Source organism: Mastomys coucha, unplaced genomic scaffold (assembly GCF_008632895.1).
Source record: "Mastomys coucha isolate ucsf_1 unplaced genomic scaffold, UCSF_Mcou_1 pScaffold4, whole genome shotgun sequence".
In the NCBI taxonomy this organism is placed as follows: Eukaryota; Metazoa; Chordata; class Mammalia; order Rodentia; family Muridae; genus Mastomys; species Mastomys coucha.
The window spans coordinates 21,764,005-21,781,575 of NW_022196910.1; the positions used below are offsets into that span (position 1 = coordinate 21,764,005).

The window sequence follows — 17,571 nt, forward strand, 5'->3', positions numbered from 1 at the left end:
CCTGGAACTCACTCTGTAGACCAGGCTGGCCTCAAACTCAGAAATCTACCTGCCTCTGCCTCCCAAGCGCTGGGTTTAAAAGCGTGCGCCACCACCACCCGGCCTACAACTATCTTTTTATGCTGTCACTTTAGGGTCTGGATGCAGCAGGGCTTATCCATCTGACATAGGGTCTTCCTATAGCCCAAGCTGTTTTGAATTCACAGACCTTGCCCCCCTAGCATCCTGCATGCTGACATGACAGGTGCGAATCCCCCCCGCCCTCCTCACACCCCCCCCATCCAGCTTTATTATATGTTTTTGCCGTGCCATTCAGTACTAGTTTGGAAGGGTTCTGAACTGTCAAAGACAAACTTTTAGAATAATTACACATATTTTATATGAATAACATCAGTGTATATGAGTGGCTTACGTTTTAAAACACTCATGTATTTGCATGTTGAGCTTCTTAAAGAAAATTGATTTCATATGTATTTATATACCTGAGGATATGTGTATGCGCAGTGTGTCTGCAGGTGCCTGTGGAAGCCAGAAGACAGCATCAATCCCTGAACTAGACTCACCCATCAGTTGTGAATTCCTGATGTGGGTGCTGGGAACTGAACCCCCTCTGCAAGAGCAGCAAGTGCTCTTAACCACGGGGTCACCACCAGTTGGGTTTTGGTGTTTTGGTTTTGAGAGAGTCTCACTATGTAGCCCTGGCTGGACTGGAGTTAACTAAGCAGACCAGGCTGGCCTTGAATATACAAAGATTCCCCTGGCTTCCCCACCCCACCTCAAAAGGTGTGTGTCAAAGGTGTGTGTCATCCAGGGTACTCATTTTGATTTTTTTTTTTTAAGATTTATTTATTTTATGTATATGAGTACACTGTCACTGTCTTAAGACACACCAGAAGAGGGCATCAGATCCCATTTCAGATGGTTGTGAGCCACCATGTGGGTACTGGGATTTGAACTCAGGACCTCTGGAAGAGCAGTTGGTGCTCTCACCCGCTGAGCCATCCCTCCAGCCCTCATTTTGATTCTCTGTGGAACTGTGGTCGCTGTGGAAGAAGGGAAAAGAAGCTCTTGGATGTTGCTTTGTGTGACACGTAAGGGTTTGCCTATGTGTGAAGGAAGACTAGTTTAACTGTATATCCTCATTAATAGGATTCTTAGTTTTAAGAATAACTCACATCACAGTAAGAAGTAACTCTAACTTCATATTCTTTCTGTGTGAACATCATGAAGCTATTGTGATTAATAACATTTTTCTTCTTTTAAAAGCTCTTAACAGAAAATTCTCCTGACCAGGGACCAAATAAAGTTTTTGATCTTTGTGTTGTGTGTGGAGACAAAGCATCAGGTATGATTAAAAATAATCCTGTGTATGTTAAACTGTTAAAGTAACTGATCCTCAACTGTGTTTCCTCTAAAATTAAAAAATAAACAGAGGAATATGTTGTTTATATGCTTCATATTTGTGGTCTGTAAAACCTCACTTTTCTCTCTCTGGTTTTTATTTGTCTTGTTTTATTTTTTCTTCAGTGCCAATTAATGTGATTTATAATGGTATAAAATATTTGTTTTGGTTTTACTGTTTAGAAGTAAACACATAGAAAAGTTTTAAATGTAAAAATTAAATTTGCCAAAGGAATCATTGAAAAATGAATTGTGAGCCGGGCGGTGGTGGTGCACTGGGATTAAGTCCTTAATCCCAGCACTTGAGAGGCAGAGGCAGGCAGATTTCTGAGTTCGAGGCCAGCCTGGTCTACAGAGTGAGTTCCAGGACAGCCAGGGTTACACAGAGAAACTCTGTCTCGAAAAACCAAAAAAAAAAAAAGAAAAGAAAAGAAAAAATTAAAGTCAAAAATACACACACTCAAAATTAAAATTAAAAAAAAAAAAGAAAAAAAGAAAAATGAATTATGGTCTTTAATAATACATTATGGTGTTAATATATTGTTAATACACTTCCCCAAGCCCTGCTCCAGGAATTCAGAGGACACTGAGTTGCAGAAGTAGAAGATTTTTTTGGTTAGCCTTTATTTGTAGTTCTAAATAACAGATTTAGTTATTTTCCTATCCAAGAATGAACCAGGCCCACCTCTGACTAGCTTCTGCGATCAGATAGGATCTGCCAGAGACAGACTGGGTGGATTGTTCTCAGAGTTGGTTACAAGTGATCAGAGGTAAGCCATCTAAGTTCTGACCAATGCTTACTTCCTGTCAGAGATACACACTCAGCCTCTGGTCATATATATTCACAGGTTGTAGTGGGACAGAGTTTAAGGGCCCAACTTTGTTTTGTTAAATTTTTTTTGAAATTTCATTACAAAAGCTCCATTAATTTGTTAATATTATGTGTGCACGCGCGTGTGTGTGTGTGTGTGTGTGTGTGTGTGTGTATGCGTGTGTGTACTCGAATACACGTGTGTATGCATGGGTGTGTGGGCCCAATACCTGTGCAGGCTAGAAGAGATTATCAGTTCTCTGGAGCTAGAGCTACCAAAGGGTGGTGGGTGTGGGGTGGTGACTCAATCATGGACCCTCTGTAAGAGCAGCAAGTGCTCGTAACTGCTGATCCATCTCGCTAGCCCCAGACTTTAGGAGCTTTACTCAAAGGTTTTGAAAGTGAAACTCACAAAGAAAGATGATTATATTTTCATGACTAGGTAGCATTTTTCACTTTTTTAGACCATACAGCTTTAATATTAAAATATCTGTTATAGCAAAGGATACAGATTGGTGGTAGAATGTTTGCCTAACAAGTATAAGGTGCTGTATTTGGTCATCAGCAGGGGGAAAAGAAAACAACAACAACAACAAAAACACACACACTGTTACACAATATATGACAAAACTATAATTCGTAAGTTTTCTCAGAATTAAAAATTTTAACATGCATAATAGAATTCTTGATAATGATTTTATTATCTTTCATAAGTTCTCTAACTTTTTTTTATTTAATGGCTAACTTATTGAATGCTTACTAAATCATCAGCACGGGATTTAAAATTTTATGTTTTCATTTTTATGCGCTCTAACTTTACAGGGTTTCTCTGTATAGCTCTGTCTGTCCTAGAACTCACTCTGTAGACCAGGCTGGCCTCGAACTCAGAAATCCTCCTGCCTCTGCCTCCCAAGTGCTGGGATTAAAGGTGTGCACCACCACCGCTCAGTTGCACTCTAACATTTTTAATGTTACATTATAAAATTTAAAACTCTGTATCATTATTAAGCTTACCATCAAATATGGTTGTTTGATTTTCTACCTAAATAAATCCTAACAAAAATTTGTCAGAATCTCAAAATCATAATTTTGTTTTATATATTGTTGTTTTAAAAAAAAATGAAATTATTTCGCTTCTGATCTATAGTGTGTTTTTAAACATTTCATCTCTAGGACGTCATTATGGAGCAATAACTTGTGAAGGCTGCAAAGGATTTTTTAAAAGAAGCATCCGAAAAAATCTAGTATATTCGTGTCGAGGATCCAAAGACTGTATTATTAACAAGCACCACCGAAACCGCTGCCAATACTGCAGGTTACAGCGCTGCATTGCCTTCGGGATGAAACAAGACTGTATGTACCTGCTTTAATGGAGGAGTGGTTTTTAACACTTCAGTGAATGGAAAGTGCATACGAGTTAGTGCATTTAAGCAGCTCAAGTATACATGGTTTCGTAGTTACTTTTCTGTCCCTGTGATAAAACGTCAGGACAAAAAGGACTGAAGGAAGAATAAGGTTATCTGGGTTTATGGTTGCAGAGGCCAGGAAGGTATAGTGAGCTAGCAGGACCACGAAGCAAGCTGATCACATTTTAGCCCCAAAGAGAAAGTGGAGTGAGTATATAAGCCCTCAAGATTCACTCACGAGCATACTTTCTCCAGCAAGGCTCTTCTTGTTCAAACCATGGCAGGTACCTTTAAATCCATAGCTGTCCAACTAACAATAGAATATATATGTATGTATATATATATATATATATATATATATATATATATATATGTGTGTGTGTGTGTGTGTGTGTGTATTTATTATTGAATAAACAAATATTTTTGGCAAGCACATCAGTTGATACTTAGCACTCAAATGATTTTTGTAAGTTGTCTCAGAATTTTAAAAATGTAATGTGCCTAATAGAATTTCTAGTGATTTTTGTCCTTTCCTAAATTGTCAGTAACATTGTTAAACTTAAAACTGTGTATCATTAAAGCAGCTAGACAGCAGTGAGATTAAACAGTGAGAATCCCACAACCTCAAGGCAGTTCTCTGCAGCTGGTTACACTGTTGCCACCTTAACAGAGGAAAAGTTGGAAACTCGGCAAAGCACTGGACAACTAAGGTGCCTGAAGCTGAGTTCACAGTTTGCTCTCCCCTCTACCCCAAAAGAAAAATATCCGTTAGCAAATGTTTTGCCTCCTCTTTAGGTATTACAAGATTCTTACAGATATCGCATATTGTATAGATGAACTTATATGTAATACAGATTTATTTTTTAACTAGAGGCACCACTTAGACCTTTTCTATCAATATTATCTTCAATTGATCAACTTTCTTTTTTTTAGCTCTGTATATACAAGGGGCATGTCACTTCAGTTCTTCCTTCTTGATAGTGAGGGTTTTTTTTTTAAAGGTTTGTTTATTATTATAAATAAGTACACTGTAGCTGTCTTTAGACGAACCAGAAGTGGGTGTCAGATCTCATTACAGGTGCTTGTAAGCCACCATGTGGTTGCTGGGATTTGACCTTCAGAAGAGCAGTCAGTGCTCTTACCTGCTGAGCCATCTCACCAGGCCCAATAGTGAGGGTTTTTTAAGAGTTCTATTTTTCTTCCATTGGAGTGCCAAAATAGAGAGAGGTGGGAATAACAGGTAAATTGACCAGTTTTACTAATAGGGAGTGTGGTGGTTTGAATATGATTGGCCCAGGAAGTGGCACTATTTGGAGGTGTGGCCTTCTTAGAGTAGGTGTGTCACTGTAGCTGCGGGCTTTAAGACCCTTGTCTTAACTGCCTGGAAGCCAGTCTTCTCCTAGCTGCCTTCAGTACAAGAGGTGGAACTCTCAGCTCCTGCCTGGATGCTGCCATGTTCCCACCTTGATAATGGACTGAATCTATAAGCCAGCCCCAATTAAATGTTGTCCTTTATAAGAGGTGGCTTGGTCATGGTGTCTCTTCACAGCAGTAAAATGCTAAGACAGAAGTTGGTTCCAGGGACTAGGGTATTGTGATAGGCCAGACCATGCCTTTGTTTAGAAGAATGTGGATTTGGGGGCTTTGGGTTTGGAAAGCAGTGGAATGCTTTAAGTGGGGTTAATGAACCATCCTAGTAGGACTATGGAAGACTTTGTTGCTGAGGGTGATTTGAACTGTAGAAACCTGGCTGTAGAGGTTTCAGAGAAGAATTCTAATATGTGGCTGAGAGACTGTTCTTGTAATATTTTGGTGAAAAATATGGCTGCTTTTTGCCTTGTCTGAAGAGTCTACCTGAGGCTAAGATAAAGAGATTTATATTAATTATATTGACAAAGGAAGTCTCAAAAAAGCCCAACAGAAACTTTGTTCTCTGGTAAAATCTCATAAAGAGTGTTTTGAACAAGCATAGGAATCTTAGAAAGAAAAAATATAAAATGTATGGTTCAAGTAATAAAGGAGCCACAGGAAATGAAATGGAGCTCAATCCTGTAATCAGGGATAAAGAAATTAAAGGAGTGCTAATCTCAGGGCAAGATCCCACCAGCTAAATTTATTGTTTGTGTTTGCAGTTGAACAAGGAATAGTTTGGACTTTTAATGTGGAGTGAATTACCATCCAGAAATGGAGGGGACACTTGTGATCATGATTTTGAGGTTGGAAGACATAGGTTTTTGATCTGGATCTTGTGGAACAGTGGCCATGAAAAGCTCAGTCCTAGGCATGGTGGTACACACCTTTAGGAGACAAAGCCAAGCAGATCTCTGAGTTCAAGGCCATCCTGTGACAGAACAGGTTCTAGGTGAGGAAGAGCTTAACTCCAGGCATGGTGGTATACACTTTTAATCCCAGCATTCAGGAGATAGAGCCATGCAGATCTTTGAGATCAAAGTCAATCTACAGAGCAAATTTCAGGACAGCGAAGCTTAGGCAGTGAAGGAGTTGGAAAACAGAAAGCTGGTGATAATGTAATAGAACAAGGGGGCCATGTTCCAGCCCCAGAACTGGGCAGCTTAGGCCATGTGGCTCTAGCTTTAGAGCCAAGAATAGAACGGAGTACTGGGACATTTGATACTGGTTAGCTGGAGCTAAGAAATTAGCAGTGATTAAGAAAAGACCAGCATCACTGAAGTAAAATCTTCTAGGAAGTATTTTCTGAGAGCACAAAGAAACTGTGTTCCAGAGATAGCCAAGTTTGTTCATGAAGAAAACCTATGAGAGGCTATTGGTGAAGCCTGGTTGTAGCAGAAGACCACAGTGTATTAGAGATGCCAATACCACGGGATGACCACTAAGAACAGTGGCAGCAGCAAAGTGGAGTCAACCAAAGCCTAGAGTGCTACAGAGGACAAAGCTGGAGAAGTGACACCAGCCCTTTGGAGGAGCCCAGAAGATCATGTGTGGATCCCAGACATTGGAACAAATAAGCTGTAATGTTGTAATTGCCTTGGAGACCCCAAAATGTTACCAGGAGATACCAGAGCAGTGGGCTATCTGCTGAGGAAAGCTGATAATGGAGTGGAACCAGTCCAGGAGAAAGAAGTTTGTTGCCATCAACAAAGATGAAAAAGGAGTTGGAGATCTGAAGACTGCTTTGAACTCAGACATGGAGATGCAGGGCCCATCTGGTTTCCAGTCTTGCTTTGGGGATTATAGTTAAGTGACTGGATGAATGTCAGAAGAGACTTTGAACTTTGGACTTTTAACACTGTTGAGGCTGCTATGGACTATGGGGACTTCTGAAGTTGATCTAAATGTTTTTTGCATTATGCAATGTTTAGGTATGGCTCCCATAGACTCATGTTTGAACAAGCCTATGGGAGCCAAGGAGTGGAATGTGGCTGTTTGAATTTGCTTGGCCCAAGGAGTAGCACTATTTGGAGGTATGGCTTTGTTGAAGTGTGTGTGCCCTTGTTGGAGTAGGTGTGTCACTGTGGATATAGGCTTTAAGACCTTTGTCCTGGCTTCCTGGAAGCCAGCATTCTGCTAGCTGCCTTCAGAACAAAGGTAGAACCCTCAGCTCCTCCAGCCCCATGCTTGCCTGGACACTGCCATTCTCCCACCTTGATGATAATTGACTGAACCTCTGACCTTGTAAGCCAGCCCCAATTAAATGCTGTCCTTTGTAAGAGTTGCCTTGGTCATTGTCTGTTCATGGCAATCAGAATGCTAATACAGGGAGCAATGTTGTTGAATAGATTTTGTAAAGATTGATGGCTGCCTTTGGGATCCATCTGGAAGCAGTGTCTCATTAGCCATGTTGAAAACATGAAGCTTAGATTTGCAGTTTTCCATAGAGTCTGTATTGTAGTGTAATTATTTAACATGTTTTTGTAGCTGTTCAGTGTGAAAGAAAACCCATTGAAGTATCCCGAGAAAAGTCTTCCAACTGTGCAGCTTCAACAGAAAAAATCTACATCCGCAAGGACCTCCGAAGCCCTCTAGCTGCAACGCCAACGTTTGTGACAGACAGCGAGACTGCCAGGTGCCCTGCAGCTGACATTAAACAGTGCGTCATTTGCTCCTCTTCTAAGATCTAGTAAGATGAAAACTTGTGCCTCATTTGTTGCAGGTCAGCTGGACTGTTGGATTCAGGAATGTTTGTGAATATTCATCCTTCCGGGATAAAAACAGAACCAACTATGCTAATGACACCAGATAAGGTATATAGCATAATTTAAAGACCCTCCTCCACCTCTGCCCCTCCCCGTCCCTGTCCTGCTGGAGTCTCATCCCATGCACTGTATACAGAGCAATAATCCCTGTTTCCTTTTTCAAAAGATTTTCTGTATGTATGTATTTTATGTATATGAGTATTCTGTTTGCTTGTATGCCTGCATGCCAGAAAATAGCGTGAGATCCCACTAAAGATGGTTGGGAGCTGCCATGTGGCTGCTGGGAATTGAACTCATGACCTTTGGAAGAGCAGTCAGGGCTCTTAACTGCTAAGCTCTCTTTCCAGCCTCTAATTCATGTTTCTAAAGCTAAGCTTACTTGATAAAATTCTTCACTATGCTATTAAAATTTTATCTCTAACATGAAAGCAAAGAACATTTAAAACTGTTTCCAGTTTCTTTCATTTTAAAATAAGTATCATCCAAAAATTAACTTTAGGTTAGTCCAAACCTAACAGAACAGTATACCGCCTGTAATCCTGGCAACTCGGAAGGCTAAAGGCAGGGCAGTGATGACAAGGGCAGCCAGCCTGGTCTACACTCTGATTTGAAGGTCATCTATGATGTATGGTGAACCCATCTGAAAAAGCAGGAGAAGGATAGCACAGACTTCTTACCTCTTTTTTTAGATCCCTCTGATTTTCCCTGCTAGATTTATTTGTGCTAATATTTAAGGTAGCTTCAAGTAAAGAGAAACTCTTGGAGGGCTGGAGATGGCTCAGAAGTTAGGAGCACTGGCTGTTCTTCCTGAGTTCCTGAGTTCAATTCCTAGCACCCATATAGAGGCTCACAACCATCTGTAATGAGATCTGGTGCCCTCTTCTGGCCTGCAGGCACACATGCAGGCAGAATGCTACATACATACATACATACATACATACATACATACATACATACATACATACTTAAAAAAAGAGGAAGTTTTGGGTGTACTATGAGTGTCAGGATTATACACAGCACCATGCTTCCTGAGTCAGAGTAGGAAGCACGCCTGGAGGCGGGGGTGGGGGGGGGTGGGGGGTGGTGTCAGAGCAGGAAGAGATGGCCTGTGCTTTCAGATTATGCAGCCAAGCTCTCCAGAGTCCCTGAGACTGAAACAGATCTTCATTTGTCACGGGGTCTAAAGGAAACACACACACACACACACACACGCACACACACACATGCTTGTGGGGACCCTCATGTTCACTAAGGCCAGAAGGGATGTCCTGCTGTTGATTGCTGTCCACCTTATTGCCTTGACATAGAGTCTTGCTGAACCCAGCATCAGATGTCCCATCGGGTTAGCAGCCAGTGAGTCCCCACAGTCTCTCCCCAGTGTCACGGTTACAGGAACACACACGTGGTTGTTTATGTGTGTGCTGGGGATCCGAACTCAGACCTTTGTGCTCCACAGCAGCCACTGTTGCCCACTAAGCCATCTCCCCTGCTCAAAAAACTTTTATTTAGGTAAAATGTGGCAATTTTCTGGAGTTTTCAAAAATTGTATGAGAAGAAGAAAACATTTCCTAAAAAGATTTTTTTTAAAAAAAATCTATTTGTATTTACTGTGTGTGTGTGTGTGTGTGTGTGTGTGTGTGTGTGTATTCACAATACACATGAAGGTCAGAGGACAGCTTTCTGGAGTCAGTGCTTCCTTTCCATCACGTGGGATTTGGGCCTTAAACTCGTCACCATTGTTGGTGACAAGTGCTTTTACTCTGAGCAGTCTTGCTGGCCCTGAGAAGATTTGAGGGTGCTTGTGGGAAGACATTCTTCTCCCTGCACTGGGCTCCGGCTCTGCAGCACTCAGTCCCAGAGGACTAAGGTGTCATTCAGTGGAAGAACATATGCCGCATACATGAGGTCTTGGTTCAATCCCAGCATCCAAAGGTGGAATGCCAAGCCCTTAAACCACTGTTGCATGTACCTGGCCCCCAAGGAATTTAATAAACTGAAGCATTGAGTTTATAAAAAACCTTTGAATTAGAAATATTTCCAAAAGCTCATGTATCACTTTGAGAAGTTGCTGAGTGTCAGCTCATTGCTTTTAAGACTGAGAGCTGAAAGGAAGGAAAATGAAGAGCTCCTCTGCTCTTCCTGTGCAGTGACTTCAGCTGAAGAGTGGTAGACAGAACACTTCTGAGAAAAGAGGGGCAGCCAGTGCATTTAGATGCCATACCAGCTTGTGAGGTAAGAGGTTTTGAGGGGCTAGAAAGATGGCCTAGTAGTTAGGAGCACAGATTGCTCTTACAGAGGATCAGAATTCATCTCCTAGCCTTTGCATCAGGTGGCCCACAGCCATCTGTAACTCTACCTCCTGGGGAGCCAGTGCTCCTTGCTAGCCTCATAAACACCTGCAGTCATGAATATACCCACACATAGACATGAGTAAATACACATTATTTAAGAAGTAAAACTAAATCTTTGGGCCTGGAGAGATGAGATAGCTTAGAGGTTAAGGATAGCTTAGAGGGGCTTCAGTACTCTTGTGGAAGACCCACATTCATTTCCCAGCACCCACATGACAGCTCACAACCATCCATAACTCCAGTTCCAGGGGATCCAGTGCCCTCTGTTGACCTCTGAGGCACCAGGCTTCATGTGTTGAACAGACATACATGCAGTCAAAACACCCATACACATAGAATTAAAATTGTTTTAATCTTAAAGAAAATTTGGAAAATTTAATAATATTAAGTCAATGCTAAAAATAATTTGAATTTTTACCAAATTTAGTATCTTTTTATAGAGAAAGTAACTATGACTTGGATAGATTAGCTAGTAAGTAGAGTAGTATAATTTTTCTTTTAAACTTTTATAAAAATTTTTTTAAGAACTTATATCTATTTTAAAGCCTGTATTTCCTCAAGAGTCAGTTTATCTGTATCTGTATCTGTCTGTCTGTTTCTTTCCGTCTCTCTCTTTTTAAGGGCAGGCTCTCACTGTGTAGTCCAGCAAAGTCTAGAACTCATTATATAATCCATGCTGGCCTTGAACTTGTGGTAATCCTTCTGCCTCAGTTTCATGAGTTGTGGGGATTACAGAAATGAGCTGCTGTATTCATCAATTTAATTTACTGATATGCTTTTCTTTGAGTATTTCAAAGAAAATCTAGAACTTGACATTTAAAGTTTTAAAATATATCAGTACCACCTTGCAAAATTGTAGTGCTTTCTTCTTTCCTTAAAGGCTGAATCGTGTCAGGGAGACTTAAGCACATTGGCCAGTGTGGTCACGTCATTAGCGAATCTCGGCAAAGCTAAAGACCTCTCTCACTGTGGTGGTGATCTGCCCGTGGTGCAGAGCTTTCGCAACGGGGATACATCCTTCGGTGCTTTTCATCATGATATTCAGACCAACGGCGATGTTTCAAGGTAGGCTCTGTGTGGTCTCATCGTCTAAGTCTCATTTTAATTGACCAAAATGCCTTTGCATTAAAGTCTAGCTGTAAAGTTAGTGCTGAAGCCTGGCATAAATGATTCGTATGTGTAGGAGTAAGTGTGAAAAGCAGTAGCTTTTTCTTTCTCTCATACTTGAAGAGATTGTAATTTCTTTGTAGCATGGTAGTATGAAATTCTCCAATTTACACTTACTAAGTTTAACTTACTGATTTTTGAAACATGTCAGAGGTCACTGCAACCCAGCAGTCTGTCTGTCACACAAGACAGCTGGTTTTGGAAGCACGCTTAGTTGTTGTTTTCTTGCTTTGTGTGTGCAGAGCTCTCTCAGACAGTGGCACTGGAGGTGGGTTCCCGGCCTCCTGTACACTACACAAGCCTTCTACCACTGAGCCATAATCCTTCCCTATTTGCAAAAAAATTTTTAGGCTTAAACTTCCCTCTGCATAGTCCTTGGCCTAACCCAGGGCCTGATGGATTCTAGACAGCCTACTGAGCTATTCCCACAGACCCTTGACTTAAATCTTAACTCCAGAATTTTGCCTAAGAATTTTATCTTATTGTTGGAGATTGGCCAAGCTCACAGCTTCTGATGTCTCCTTACAGGGCGTTCGACACTCTTGCAAAAGCATTGACTCCCGGAGAAAGCAACTCCTGCCAGAGCTCAGAAGAGGGCATGGAAGGAAGCATGCATCTAATTGCTGGCGAGCCGAGCTGCATGGAGAAGGAGGGGCCACTGCTCAGCGAGTCACATGTTACTTTCAGGGTATCTTTCATTTCTTTATGTCATGTGACTGTTGAGGTTGATCTTCCTTTCAACAATCAAAATTGGCCTGTTGTACTTTTAAAGTCAGAAATTTGCAAATTCCTGGTGGAATTTCAGAACTGAATTGAAACATATACTTACCCTGCCATAGAAGACCACAGTGGGTCAGCTTGTTGTCCGTCAATTGCGACAGCACAGTTAGTTGGTTAGATTTTAGCCGCAGTAGCTTTTCTTTAAGCATGGGCAGTCTTTGTGAACTGAGTGCTCTGCTTTGTTCAATGCCTGCCTGTTAACTTATTTTAGCATTAATTGGTGTCTAAGACCCAGATATTTTGCTTTGAGGTTAGAAATGATAAATGTGTATGTTCCTTACCTTAGCTACCTTTAGCGTTCTCATGTGAGGGTGCATATCATTTTATACATTTTAGCCTCAGGTTTGTGTCCATTAGTATATTTTAGAACCATTTTGGAAAAGAAGCATTTGAAATTCCTTTCATTCTCCTAAATACATTTTGTAATGGTGCTGGGGATGAACCAGACATACCCTATGTCTATGGCCCCACATATGCTAGGCAACCTGTACCATTACTCAGCTTAGCCTCTGTGCATGCCCATGACAGCAAGATAGATGAAGCCTAGAAATCGCTTTCCAACATTTGATTTGTTATTCAAATTAATATGCCCTAACAGAGCTTGGATGTGCTCCCCACTGAGACCTCATTAACACCATAATGGACCCCCTGCTTTGGTCTTTGCTCTGCCAGTTGTGAATACCATTAGAAAGGGGTGAATAAGCAGATGTAGATTACACATAGCAATATATGTGTTACACATAGCTGTTCTGGAGCATGTAAGAATGATTTACAATAGTTAATAAACTTTCCTACATTTCTTAGGAAATACATTTATAATAGCTATTAAATGATAAGTGTCTGTACTGTCAATAACTATGTGTTTTACCATTAAAAATAATGGGCAGAAAATAAATGTGTCATAGACTAAAACACCACATAAGATTGGTACTTCAGAATTCAGCTTGGTTGAAATAGCCACAGAAAAAGTTCACTATGGCTTAATTAACGCAACATGACACACCAATTAAGTATATCAGGGAGACCAATTCTCATATAGAACGTTACTAAAGATAACTTAGGAATAATTCAAGCATGTTATCTGCACCTCACAAGGAAAGTTTTCATGGGTGATATAAGAAAAGGTAAGGAGAATGACCAATACCATGCTTAAAAGTTATTGTTGGAGCTACAGACAAGGGATCAAGGCAAAGGGCTTTTTCCCATTGTTCGTTCATATTCTAACTAAAATACATTCTTTTGTGTTCTCAGTTTCATTTCCTGCTCTGGACTTAGATTGGAGGGAGGACAAGAGAGCTGTAGACAGAGGCCCAGTGCAAGCCAGGACAAACGGCCGCTCTAGATAGCAGCTGTCAACCTACTTAGAGAGATTCTCAAATTCTTAACTGTGTGAAATAAATGCTTCAGACAGAGAATTAAATGAAATCAAACTTTGGCTTTCCTTTCTAGAGTCAATGAGTTCTCTTCTCTCAACCCTTGCTTCCAGTCTTGGGAAGAGGGTTCTTTTCAGTGATTCCAAGATCACAGTCATTTTGTGGTCTGTTCTTCCGCTGGCATTCTCAGCCCGAGTCTCAGGGCGGACATCCTTATTCAGATCATGAACTTTTCTCTTAACCCCTGAACAAAGCAGGACTTTGTTCCTCTACTGCTCTAGGTGTCTGGTGTAATTTGCATATTCTCATATCTATTCTTTCAGCTGAGCCATGCCACATTCTTCCAGATGAGCTGAAGGGGTTTTTTGTTTGTTTGTTTGGTTGGTTGGTTGGTTGGTTTTGGGTTTTTTTAAGATCTATTTATTTATTTTATGTATATGAGTACACTGTTGCTCTCTTTAGACACCCCAGAAGAGGGCATCAGATCCCATTACAGATGGTTATGAGCCACTATGTGGTTGCTGGGATTTGAACTCAGGACCTGGAAGAGCAGTCAGTGCTCTTAACCTCTGAGCCATCTCTCCAGCCCGAGCTGAAGATTTTATTCTCAGTTTGTAGCTGAAGTAAGAGTTGTATATTTTAGTCTTATTCAAAGCAGCCTAACTGTAGTGAGGAGAAAGTATCTGCTACAGTCAGGAGAGGGGTGAAAACTCTAGGGTAGTAAGAACAACTAATTATTTAATGACTTTGAGTTATAATCTCAGAGTTTCTAAAATCTCTTTCACATCATTCTTAAAAGGATAATTAAGGTAAACAGGACTTCCGTCCTTTAAAGTAAATATATGGGACAAGAGTGAGGTGGTTTCTAAAACTGTTATGGACACTGATCTTGTAACCTTTCTTACTCCATAGTTGTAACTCTCCTCCACACCATAACTGATCATCCGTTACTTGAATTTTCCCCTTCTTGTTTATTTCCATCACTGTAGTTTAAAGCTCTTTTAAAGTTCTAGCTTGAATCGTCACGATAATATTTTATGTTCCTAATATCTTCTCCATCATGTCCTGGATTCTGAAACCAGTGTCATCTTTGTTAACAACCTACTATGTCACTTGACAATTTAAACTGTAACAAGACCGTGTCACGAAAATCAATCAATCAATATATTCCATAGCTTCCATTGCTCATGGGGGATTCAGTTCAGCCTCTATCATGTGACCTTTCAAGGCCCCTCCCATTCCTAGTCAAGTCTCCACCACTTCTTGCACAGACCAACCCTAACGCTGACCACAGTTCTCACTGTTCAGACTTAAGTCCTGAGACAGCATCTCCTCATGTTCACAGCAGTCCATCAGTGTGCTGGGTGCCTAATCCAGAGTCATGGAACCTTGAAGGAGAATCTACCTCTCTTAACAAGTCCAATGAGTCTTTTGCAAGGTTTATTCTGACATTTAGAATTTGACCTAGAAGCTGAACTAGAAGGTAATCACCAAGGGAAGCGAGAAAGCACACCGCTGGTATTTTATTTGTTTAAAGGTAGTTTTAAATGATTTGGGAAAAGGTTTGGAAGGATTTTTTGTTTGTTTGCTTGCTTGCTTGCTTTTTAAAGGTGTTGTTTTCTTTTGTGGATTTCTGTTCGTTACTTTGGTTTTTTTGAGACAGAGTTTTGCCATGTAGCATATTGTGGTTGTGCAGCGCAGTCCTCTCATGCGCTGTGGTGACAGACAAGTATTCTACGGTGTTGGTTCATAGCATCCCTCGTTTTTAGGACTGGTTGTCTTTGCCAGTCCCCCTAGTTTTTTGCTCCCCACACTTGCCTCAGGCAGTTTTATATGGTATATTTCCCAAAATTCTTGCACTCATTCTTTTGTTTGTTTGTTTTTGTTTTGTGTTTTTTTTTTTTTTTTTTTTTTTTCGAGACAGGGTTTCTCTGTGTAGCCCTGGCTGTCCTGGAACTTACTCTGTAGACCAGGATGGCCTCGAACTCAGAAATCCACCTGCCTCTGCCTCCCAAGCACTCATTCTTGGTACATCCTTGTTTTCAAAGTATTGACTATTTGCTTGCTTCTCTTAAGAACTGTTTTGTAGGGCTGAGGAAGGTGGCTCAGTCAATAAGTACTTAGCACACAAAATGAAGACCCAAGTTCAGAACAGCAGCATCAAGCTTGGGGTAGATGCCAGAGATCCTAGCTCTGAGGAGGGATGCAGGAGCCCCCGGAGCTTTCTGGCCAGCTACTCTTGCTAGATCTCTGACCTTCAGTGAGAGACCCAGCCCCAAAAAGGAGGTGAGATGAGTCTGTGGAGTTTGACACCTGCGATGCACAGTGGAGAGGGGTGACTTCTGAAAGTCGTCCTCTGACCTCTACATGTACACCAAGGCACACATCCGTACCACATGCACATATCATGTACACAGTAAGTAAAGAAAAGAGTGCTGAGCTGTAGAAGACACTCAGCATGAACCCTTGTCTCTGTGCATACATCAGCACACATACGTGGACATTATACATGCATCTCTTTCTCACACACACACAGAAATGTTTTGTTTTCTGAATTATGTTTTATTCTGCTGCTCTAGTAAACATTTACAATTTTTCCATCATAAGGCTACAGGTATTATTTAATGGTAGAATGCATTCTTAACATGCCCAAGGCCCTGGGTTCAGTCCTCAAAAGACAATCTGTATTTTTCCCTTTTCTTTTTAAAATGACTTATTTATTTATATTTTATGTACATTGGTGTTTTACCTTTATGTATGTTCATGTGAAGAGTCCCAGAACCCCTGGAGCTGGAGTTATAGACAGTTGTGAGCTGCCATGTGGGTGCTGGGAATTGAACCCAGGTCCTCTGCAACAGCAGCCAGTGCTCTTAACTGCTGAGCCATCTCTCCAGTCCTCCTTTTTCTTGTGTAGGATTTAAACCATCTATTTCCCTGTCTCATTATTTGGTGCTATCAATATTAATAAATAGGTAAACCACACTGAGGGTAGAGCTCACTCAATAGAGCATTTGTCCAACATACATATATAATGCATTACAGATAAAAATATATGCTAACATGCTTGAGTTCCATAATTTTTTTTTTCCTATTGAAAATCATATTTTTATACAACCTATTCTGATCACAATTTCTCCTCCCCCATCTCCAGATCCTCCCTCCCATCCAACTGTCCCCCCAAACCAGCAAAAAACAAACAAACCAGAAGTAAAAAGAAATGTACAAGAAACACACACACCATAAAAACACAAAATTGGAAACTATAACATATAAGCAAAAGGAGATCCTACATTCTATTCCTGTGAGAATTAGGTAAATCTTTGTACCTAATTTTGAACAAAGAAAATTGTTCTTTAATTATTTTTTTTTGTTTGTTTTTTGAGACAAGGTTTTTGTTTTTTGAGACAGGGTTTCTCTGTGTAGCCCTGGCTGTCCTGGAACTCACTCTGTAGACCAGGCTGGCCTCGAACTCAGAAATCTGCCTGTCTCTGCCTCCCAAGTGCTGGGATTAAAGGCATGTGCTACCACTGCCCAGCTTATTTAATTTTTTAATTGAAAATAAATTGTTCTCTCATACAATACATCCAGGCCACAGTTTCCCCTCCCTTGACTTCTTCCACTCTCCTCCAGCTTCTCTCTCTCTCTCTCCCTCTCTCCCTCCCTGCCCCCCTCCCCCCTCCCTTCCTCCCTCCCCACCTCTCCCTCCCTCCCTCCCTCCATTTTTCCTTCAGGAAGGAGCAGGCCTCCAAGAGACAACAACCTAATGTGACAAAACAAGATAAGACAAGGCAAATGCCTTCATATCGGCTGGACAAGGCAACTCAACGGGAGGAGAAGAGTTCTAAGATCAGGCAAAAGAGTCTGCTTCCCACACAACACCCAGTTAACCGCCATAACATATGCAGAGGACCTGGTGCAGGCTCACACCCACATAGGCCCCGCTTACTTACTTGGTTCAGTGAGCCCTGTTCTGGAGTCCTCCACCCTCTCTGACTCCTACAACCTGGCCCTCTTCCATGACTTCTCTCAGCTCTAGTGGGAGGGACCTGATGGACTCTCTCTCTCTCTCTCTCTCTCTCCCTCTCCTCCCTCTCCCTCTCCCTCTCC

At 41.2% G+C, this 17,571-nt stretch overlaps 1 protein-coding gene across 1 annotated transcript in view; it reads left to right on the plus strand.

Moving 5' to 3' along the window:
* Nr2c1 (nuclear receptor subfamily 2 group C member 1) overlaps positions 1–17,571 on the plus strand; it is a 56,764-nt gene that overhangs the window by 17,365 nt on the left and 21,828 nt on the right. Inside the window, exons 4-9 of the mRNA XM_031349132.1 lie at positions 1,267–1,345; positions 3,386–3,565; positions 7,516–7,663; positions 7,751–7,841; positions 11,025–11,209; positions 11,840–11,999. Of these exons, the coding sequence (XP_031204992.1) occupies positions 1,267–1,345; positions 3,386–3,565; positions 7,516–7,663; positions 7,751–7,841; positions 11,025–11,209; positions 11,840–11,999 (843 nt within the window). The remainder of the gene's footprint in view (positions 1–1,266; positions 1,346–3,385; positions 3,566–7,515; positions 7,664–7,750; positions 7,842–11,024; positions 11,210–11,839; positions 12,000–17,571) is intronic.